General features: G+C 37.3%; 1 protein-coding gene across 1 annotated transcript in view; it reads right to left on the bottom strand.

Moving 5' to 3' along the window:
- Positions 1-4,128: 4,128 nt before the first annotated feature.
- The window catches only part of WDR27 (WD repeat domain 27), a 223,416-nt gene continuing 217,641 nt past the window's right edge, over positions 4,129-9,903 (bottom strand). The window contains exon 24 of the mRNA XM_078155033.1: positions 4,129-6,607. Coding sequence (XP_078011159.1) covers positions 6,557-6,607 — 51 coding nt within the window. The 3' untranslated portion in view covers positions 4,129-6,556. The remainder of the gene's footprint in view (positions 6,608-9,903) is intronic.

Below are 9,903 nucleotides of genomic sequence, written 5' to 3'. Positions count from 1 at the left end.
ACACATCTTGTCCAAACTCTAAGAGTTAACGTTTACCTGAAACAAGTTTTTCCATGAACTTTTTCTAATTAAATTTCCCTGAGTGTGGATTCTGTCCATTTTTCTATTTCCCTCTTCAGTGAGAAAGGATTCTAACTTGGCCATTCCCACGTTACAAAACAAGTATTGTTTTCCTAAAAGCAACCATTACAAACTGTTTGGATCCATTCCATATCTTTGAAAGACAAGTTGTTCAGATTATTTGTATGGTTTATTTCATAGTGGACGGTAATTCAGTATGGTTTCACTTAAGATGGGTTATTTTTCCCTTTTTTTTGTATTTTCTCATCCATCTGCAATGTATTTAAATCACTCAGAGCTTATTCAGTGCAAATGGAATGTGATCTGACAGGCCTTGATTCTGCTGTCACAGAGGCCTGCATGTGGTCCTCCAGGTTCTGAAGGAAAATTTCAGTTTCTTAGTGGAAATCCTGCTTTATTTCTGGGGAGTGAGGCTGTAGCTAAAAGTTCAAGAAATGTAGTCCATTAGTGAGGGCATATAATTTTCCATTACTGAAAGAAAACCAAAAAACACTGTTCTGTGAGGGAAAAGGGAATGAAGTGGGAAGGTACCAAAGGAAAGCAACATCCTGGAAGCTTGACTCATAACACAAGCGTAATGGGGCAATGCTATGATACAACAAAAGAAGATTTCCTCAGACAGAACAAACTATGAGAGTTCAAAGATTGAAGAATGAAGAGCCACCTATGAGTACCGTGACAGAGGAGGATGACATCAAATCAAGACAAGCCAAGGTCTAAATGTGGAAATTATCTTTAGTGAGTCTTACATTTCAGAGAGCAAAGACAATATGGCATTCAGACTTGCCTTGTTTAAACTTTGTAATTTTCCTTTCCCCCCTGCCAATAGCTTGTTTTGGTATCCAGATGGGGTAACCACAGTTTAAGTGTGCTAGGAGCCAATTTGGAGCTTTCTTTCTATAAGCACATTGCTACATCTATACAAGTGAAGACAAGCTTTAGGTCCCTCAAACTATATATATAGGCACATTTAGAAATGAATCCTATCACTAGGTAAATTGATCAGAAAATATATGTTAACAGTAATGTAGTGAAAATAACAGTGTACATGGGGTCGAAACACCTAGATTCAAACCACCATATCAGTTGCTTATATGTCCTGTGAATCTAGGCAAATCATAATATTTCTTTGAGCCTCAGTTTCCTCATTATAAAATGGCTCTTATTATACTTCTCGAAAAGGGTTTTGTGAGGATAAATTAATGTAAAGTACTTTGTAAACCTTGAAGATTTAGTGGAAAGAAGGCAGGGTAGTAGAGAGAGAAAAAGGAACAGAGACAGAAAGAGAGAGGAGAAGAGAAGAGAGGAGAGAGAAAGAGAGAGAGAGAGAGGAGAGAGAGAGAGAGAGAGAGAGAGAGAGAGAGAGAGAAAATCAATTAATACTATTATCACCATAAGGATATAGTCAACTTGAACTCCCACTTAACTAAAAAATTTTTTTTCCTTTTTTGGTGAGTCAATCAGGATTAAGTGACTTGCCCAGGGTCACACAGCTAGTAAGTATCAAGTGTCTAAATCCAGATTTGAACTCAGGTCCTCCTGACTCCAAAGCCAGAGCTCTATCCACTGCACCACATGGCTGTCCCTACTCAAAAAATTTTTTAAACCATAGTAGGGAAGGATGTATACACAAACACACACATATATATGTATGTATATTTGTGTGTATATGTATATATATACATACATTATGCATATATATACACATATACATATATATGCATATACACACACACACCCATTACCAATGTGTAATTTTATTGGCATTTTAATATAGCTAGCACCAGTGGTGAACAATTCCTTTATATAGGACTTCATAAACTTAGCTCTGGTAATCTAGAAAGACATTTTTAGTAGTCTGAGATTGAATTCAATAAGGATCAATATCCCTAGAGCATACACACGGAGAGAGTTATTTTGGTCTAGTTTTCCAGATCAGAAAGGATAAGTCCATTTGAGTTAAATATATAATTTCCTACAAATACAAATTTTGAAAATAATGTCCATGTCATATTTTGACAGAAAAAAAATATTTTAAATTTTAAATGTTTAATCTTATCACGAGACTTCCTTGAAGTGTTTTTTTTCCTGTTATTACATATAACAGACTTTAGGTTTCTATAGCCAGCACCTCACACTGTGACTAGGACATAATGTTTCTATTTCCAAAATCAAAAATTCTATTGATCTTCCTTTGGCTGTTCTGTTCCCTTTGAAACCTCTGCATGTGTTCCTCTTTTTTCCATATAAAATGCTATTTTTTCCCCATTGTTTCTATCTACCCTAATTCTTGGTCACTTGGATTGTCTCCATTCAGGAATGAAAACTACTTGTTTTTCAGTCAGTCAGTCCTCCTGTCTTTCTGGAAGGAAAATCTTCTTCTTGGACACTTCATAAAATTGCATCCATAAACAAACTGAATTGTAGAGATTCATTTTTACTTCCCTTTCAAAGATTTCTTCACATCCTTTTATATGTAAAAGTTAATGATACCTGAGATCAACTGAAGAAGCTAAGGACTTTTAGCAAGAAGAGACTTATGGGGCCCATCATACGGAAAAGAGACTAGTCTTGTTTGGTTTGGTTCCCAAAGGGAAAAATAGGGATAATGTCATGCTTATTTTAATAGTAGCAGAATTAAAATAATGGAAGGGAAATCAGCTGAGAAAAATATTTTAATTCATTTTAAATGTAAAATAATGTATTTCTTATCTACTGGTTTTGATTAGCTGTTCTCTCCTTCATTAACACAGATAAGGCTAGATTACACTAGCAAAATTTCTACAGCATATCTCTTAGGTGGAGGTGGAGTTAGATTATCTGAGATACTCAACTAGTTTGTAAATCAGTTCATTATTTCTGCCAACACTATACAAATATAGCTAGTTCTTATTCTAATGTGAAGGTGGGATTCGACCCTCACTACAATCAACCAATTATTCAATCAACAGAGCAAAGTAGGTATTAGGTATTCTATAACCTAGCCTCTATGTTTGGACAAGCCCTTAATTTGAAAGGATTCCAGGAGGTTTGGCCATTGGATGAAAGACAAAGGAGGACACACAGGAAACAGTTGGTTTCCCAGTTGAAAAAATCCAGTTACACCTCTGGAGATACAATTAGTCCAGCTGTGAGCTCAGTTTAGCAGTGGATTTAATGATCCTGAAGGACTCCAGGCCTGTGAGGGCCTTGAAGAGATAGACTCTTGCACCTGTACCGGTTCAGGTCACAGGGGAGGAGAGGAAATGAACAATCTCCAAGGGACCATTACATTTTCCACCTCCCACTGACCCTGTTATTGGAGAGACTGGACCAAAAGAGACAACACATCTCTAACACTAAAGACAAGCAAAGATAAAAAAGACACAAATGTGAAAATAGTCATCCTAGGAAATAAGCAGCTTCAAGGAGTGTGACCATTGAGCCAGAGAAGAATCTCAGCTATGGACCGAGGAAAGGACTTCTACTAACCAGGAGCTAGGTGCCTTGACATCCTTGTATTCACTTTGAACTCACTTTCCCCAGAGGCCTGAGTGCGTGTGTGTGTGTGTGTGTGTGTGTGTGTGTGTGTGTGTGTGCGCACATGCGCATGTAGGGAGAATGCGCCACTGGGAGGTGGGCTGGTTGTTGAAGAATGTTTTCTACTGTTCTTATTATACCATCTTAATAAATACCCTTATTAAATGCCAGTTGAGACTACTGGCTGATACTCAATGGCAGGCACTGGTAAGAGTTCATGAGGAACAAACACCGAAGCCCCTCAGGATTACCCCTCCAGCCTTAGGGGAGTAAATAGCAATAGCAAGTGGGGAGTGACCCTTGATGGAGTGATCTGCTAAAGAGAAAGAATGCATTCTTATCCCTCAAAGAAATCCCTCTAAATGGGATTTCCAGAGTGAATGGAAAGTGTTTCTTAACAAAAATTCTTTAGACCACCACCCTAAAGCATAACTTTGGTCAACCACTTTCATTCCTGCTTTGTTGTCTATGAAAACATTATCAAGATTTTTTCCTGTGTGCCAAAGGTTGTGCAAACCCTATAATATCTAAAGTATAACATGAATCATTTTATTATTAAAATGCCAAATATGGGAATCTTAAGAACTAGATAATTATAGGGACTGAAACAAAAAGTTACACCAAGATATAATTCAAGTTCCCATCGTCAGGCAACATTCTCCATTGGGTAGGATGATCCACAGACCTCTTTTCCATCCAGGGCCTTGCCACAACCCAGCTTAAACAACAAAAGTACCGCTTCCAAAGCCCTGCCGCCCGTCAGTCATTATTTCCCCCAATCTCTTTTTTTCTTTAAGATCCTGGTAAAGTAGGATAAAGCAAGGCTTTTGCTCTGATGGTCTAGCACTTAGTTCCTTAATAAGGATCAGTTGGGGAAAAAAAATGACTTCCAACTACAGTGTGATCATGAAGATTAGAAGTGACAAATAATCAGTCCTAAAAAGAACATAGAATTTTATCAAAAGGGACCTTAGAGATTATTTAATTCAACCACCTCATTTTACAAAAGAGGTACAAAATGGGAAACTAACCTCCAGATCCCAGATTCAAATCCATGTCTGATCGAGTAATTGGTTTACCTAGGTCTTCTACCAAATCCCTGCATACCTGTTTTAAATCATTTATCAATTCCTTCCCCCTGTAAAGGGAATGGAAACTAGAGAAAATAGTGGGACACTAAAGTGAGAGAATACTGGATGTGCAGCTGGAGGCCCTGGACCTGGAGTTCAAATGTTGACTTTGTCACCTACTGCATGACTTGGGGCATTTAAGAACCCCTTTGGGGCTCGGTTTTCTCCTCTTACTGTAAGTGAGGGATTTGGTGAATATGTTTCAGATCCCTTCCATCTCTACATCTATGATACTAGGAAAGCAAAGTGAATTAACTGTATAGAGACATGTGTGTCTACTGAGAGTGGACACATGGGGTAGTGGACACAGAGTGAAGGGTGTTGGGCTTGGTATCAGGAAGACCTAGATTTGAATCCTGCATCAGATACCTACTAGCTGGGTGATCCTAGGCAAGTTACTTGAACTTTGTCTGTTTCTGCATCTATAAAATGGCGAAAATAATACATCAACCTCACAGGGTTGTTGTGAGGATCAAGTAAGAATATATAAGTAAAGCACTTTGCAAAACTCAAAACAGCTATATATTATTATATGAATATTAGGATATGAAAAGGTAAGGAAAAAAGTAGAAGGATGAGAGGACAAAAGGGTTTGATATTGCCTTGTTTCTTATCAGAAAGAAAAGGAAACAAATAGTGATAATGGGGATCTAAAATGTATTTATGAAGACCATACCTTACACTAGATATTGGAAGATACTAAAAGAATGTGATTATCAAATATAAGTATGCCAGCTTGTTCTTCCTGAAATTGTTTTATTTTCCTACTATCAGCATATTAATTTTTTAAAAGGGACATTATAATATATGAAAGTAAAAGAATGGGTAATGAAAACATCCTACACTCTTCAGCAACACTGCAAGAAAAGACAATGTGGTTCTACACCTAATGTTTGGAAAATACCATGAATATTCCATCAGGAGTCAATAGGACATTAACTCCTAGGAAGTATCATGGGGGCATGTTCAGCAGTGAGACCACAGTGTTTGCTACACATTGTCCTATGGCCAGTGTCATTCAGGGTCTTCTATGAATGGGGACCAATTTCTAATGTAGGGGACCTCCAAGAAATGAGATCACATCTAAGTCTTTGCAGTTCTTCACCACTCAGCAGGAGCTCCAGAGGAAATTCCCATTGTTTTAAAGGTAATGTTATTGTCAAAACCTCTGTTTTGGGGACTAGTCAATTCTCTGGGTTAGTTTAAGACCACTGGGTAACTCCTTCCCACTTGTCCTAGGCCTGTGTAACTAAGAATGGTGCAGGAACCTGAAAGTTGCCCAAAGTTTGTGTGACACAGCCTGTAATTAAATGCCTTTTTGCTACCATGTACCTGGTAACAAGAGCACCTTGGTCATTGGGTGCCTCAACAATTCATGACTCCATTTAGGATAGCCATTAGTTGTCCTTGGGAAGTTCTAAGTTTCTCTGAGGTCCTGCACTACTTAATACAATTCACTCGATGATAGTCACTGTCTTTCTCTTTTCCATAGTTTAATAATAAACACTGGATTATTTTTGTGGGAAAATTTCTGCTTCAATTATTACCAAATAATGCCCCTGCAGATTGCTCAGGGTATGCTGCTGCTTCTATTCTTCCAGGTTGGGCAGTGGGGAGGGAATCACTTTTGAGAATCAGGAAAGTCCAAAATAAGTATATTATAAATACAGTATGTGACCTGTAGGGAGGGAAATCTGAAAAAAGAGGCTGTAGCTTGAAAAAAGAACTTTCTGCTTCTTGCCCTATTTCTGGTGAATGAGCAGCTTTTTTCTTTCAACAAATCATTACTTTCCAAAAACGCTGGTTGATCTTCCATAGGTCAGCAATCATTCAGCTAGAAACAACTGTAGTTTACCATCCAATGTGGCTGTGGCAAGCTGTGATTGAAGAAAAAGAGGGGGAAAAAAACAGTTTCAATATTGTTCTCACTTAACCAAAAATCCACTATTGTGGAGTAAAAATCCACAATAATAATAGTCTCAGCTAAAATCTCATCTTCCTCAAAAAGTCTTTCCAACCCCTCTTAATTTTGTGCCTTTCCTCTGTTGATTGTCTCCTATTTTTTTCTGTATCTAGCTTGTTTGTATGTATTTGTTGCATGTTCTCTTTTCCATCACACCATGAGCTCCTTGAAGGCAAGGACTTTCTTATGCCTCCTTTTGTAATGCCAGTGCTTAGCACAGTGCTGCCACATAGTGTGCACTTTAAAATGTTTATTGATTGATTAATAATGGCTAGCATTTCTATGGTGCCTACAATGTGCCAGGCACTATTATAAGGGCTTTTGTAAATATTATTTCATTTGATCCTCACAACATTGGGAGGTAGGTGCTATTATTTTCCCCATTTCCAGTTCAGGAAACTGAAGTAAATAGAGCTTAAATGGAATGCCCAAGATCACATATCTAGTAAGTGTCTGAAGCTGGATTTAAACTTAGCTATTTCTGACTGTAGGCCCAGTGTTCTATTCAATGTGCCATTTAATTGCTATTATTTACCAGTAAATTTTTAGAAACCTGAATTTAAATCTGGTCTCAGACCAGCTATGTAACCCTGGACAAGTCACTTAATATCTGTCTATTTCAGTTTCCTCATCTGTAAAACTAGGATAATAAAAATATCTACCTCTCAGGCTTGTTGTAAGGATCAAATCAGATAATATTTATAAAGTGATTAATATACCTTAAATCACTACATAAAGGCTAACTATTATTATTATTATTATTATTATTATTATTACTTATTTAGCATCCCAATATTATTTTGACATTTTAAATCTTGGTTCAGACTCCATCTAAATAATGCCACAGGAATATCCCATAGAATCACAAATTTAATGCTGAAAGTTATTAAGTTTTATCTATTTTAAGCCCTTCATTTTACAGATGGGGAAACTGACGCTTAATGAAAATGAAGTGAAATAGTAAGTTGAAGGGCCAGGATTGGCCCCCAGATCCTCTGACTTCAAATGCAGTGCTATCTCCATCACATCAGTAGTAAGCTCTGTTAAATACCTCTGCTGTTAATTAATTACTTTGAGTCTGAACACAAGTATTTGATTTCTCTATTTTTACTTTCAACCTGGAAGAGACAACAAAAAAAGCTGTTGATTTGGTAAAGAAACTTAATTGATTCACCAAAAATCTCAATATTTCAATTTCCAATGCTCATTGGAATGTGTTCTGATAATGATCCATTCAATTGCAAAATTGATTATTTCTTTAATAAAACATAAGCATATAAAACATTTTCAACTGAAATTGGATAAGTAAATTTTATTTTGTCTTACATCGTTCACCATAATTCTTCTAAGTAGATGTGATGCAAACAAACTCAATTACATAAGAGGCTATCTAAAAGAAAATTCTTATGGTGATTATAATTCTGTTCTCTCTTGTGATAACAGATAAAGCAATTAACTGTATCTGCCCCTTTAAGAAAATTCAGTGTATGAAAATGTAGATTTATAATAAAGGTTACTTAGCCATTTATTTAATTAATGAATGATTATTCTCTCTTCAAAAATTTCATGCAAAAAAAATTATACTAATTCTTCTAACCACCCTATGCTTCTACTTATTACTTACATGCAAATTATTCCTAAATCTTTAGGCCTGACATTTCATTTGTGTTTCAATTTCATATTTCAGAATGCCATACTAAATGGCAGAAGAAATGAAATATACTCTATTAATAGAGAGAAAGTAACTGGTTACAGGCAAAGCCTTAATTTCGGAATTGGACATCTAACATACCAGGCTAGATGAAGATGAGAAGGAAAATGAAAATGAGATGCCTGAAGATGAGAAGGAAATAAAAACACTGTAAATGATTGCAGCAGCTCTAACTCGACCTGCTTGAATAGAACGCAACTACAGATTCACATAGACCAGAATATAAGCAGGGCTAGAAGGTCCAGTCAACAAGGATTTATTAAGCATTTATTATGTGCCAAGGCACTGAGCTAAGCACTGAGTTAGGCTCTATCCTAAGAGCTCAAATAGAGCAAGTGAGGATACTTCCTAACAGAGAGTCAAGGCAAAGCAGAGCTGAGAAAATGTCTGGGTAATTTTGTGATAAGGCATGTGCAATCTGTGTAGGGCACATATGTCCACATGGGCTGTCTAAATACAGCTTGATGAAGGGAGGCATTGAAGACTTCAATTCCTACATTGAGGGGAGCAGAAGGGGCTACCCAATTAACTACTTTGTTCTCCAGTCTCTGGAAAGAGGACTGAACTAGAATTATATGTGATGCCCTAAATACTGTTAGCCTAGGGGAAAGGTTTTTAGGTTTAAAACAAGAGCTGATAGCTTCTCTGTTGGTATCCCTCATAAGCGGGAGGGCAGCCCTTGGTTCAGTGAAAAACAGTGTTGACTTCAGCTGGTCTAACCAAAGAGTGAAGACTGGGGAAGGAGGAGAATAAGGGCAGAGCAGGCCTAATGGTCTACGAATGCAGTGAGGGATGGGGGAATCAGGTGGTGATGAAGATACAGAATAAGATTATGAGGGATGAGGCATAGGGAGAAATGATACAATAGCAGATTTTGATCAGATAAAGGAATGTTTTGTTGTTTATAAAAGAAGTAGAAAATTGGGGGGTAATGTTGATATCCAAGGTGTTAGCATCCCTGTATGTGGTTGAGGTGGAATAGAAGAGATATTATATGAGATTATTGGGAACTAAGAGTCTAAGGTGTTTGGGCAGTCTTCAGTATGAATGCTGAGGTCCCCTAGTAGAAGGGCAAGGATTGGGAAGAAGAAGAGAGTGATCCAGGCACTGAACTCCTTGAGAAAAAAAAAATGAAGAATATGAGGATTGATTGATAACAGTCATCTTGACCTGTACATGAGAAAATAACTAATAACTGAACTCTAAAGGGGTAGAGGTTTCTGAGTTGTGGCAGTAAAGGAAATGGCAGTTGACAGCAAAGAATATTCCAACTACCCCTCCACAGGACAAATGTATCGGTGGCAAAAGTGAAGATATATCTAGTACTAGAGAAGATAGCCTGGACTGCTGGGGAAATCTGGGGAAAGCCAGCTGTCAGCGAGAGCAAATAGATTGAAGGAATATGAGAGGAAGAGGTTCAGAATGAAAGAAAGTTTATTTGCGTGGAGTGGGAATTCCAGAGGGTGTAACAGAAAGGAGTAGGCAAAGTTGGAGTGGGA

This window comes from Phascolarctos cinereus, unplaced genomic scaffold, assembly GCF_003287225.1.
Source record: "Phascolarctos cinereus isolate Bilbo 61053 unplaced genomic scaffold, phaCin_HiC Scaffold_5;HRSCAF=322, whole genome shotgun sequence".
NCBI lineage: Eukaryota > Metazoa > Chordata > Mammalia > Diprotodontia > Phascolarctidae > Phascolarctos > Phascolarctos cinereus.
Note: the sequence above shows the minus strand (reverse complement) of the source record. Positions and strands in the feature narration are given on the sequence as shown.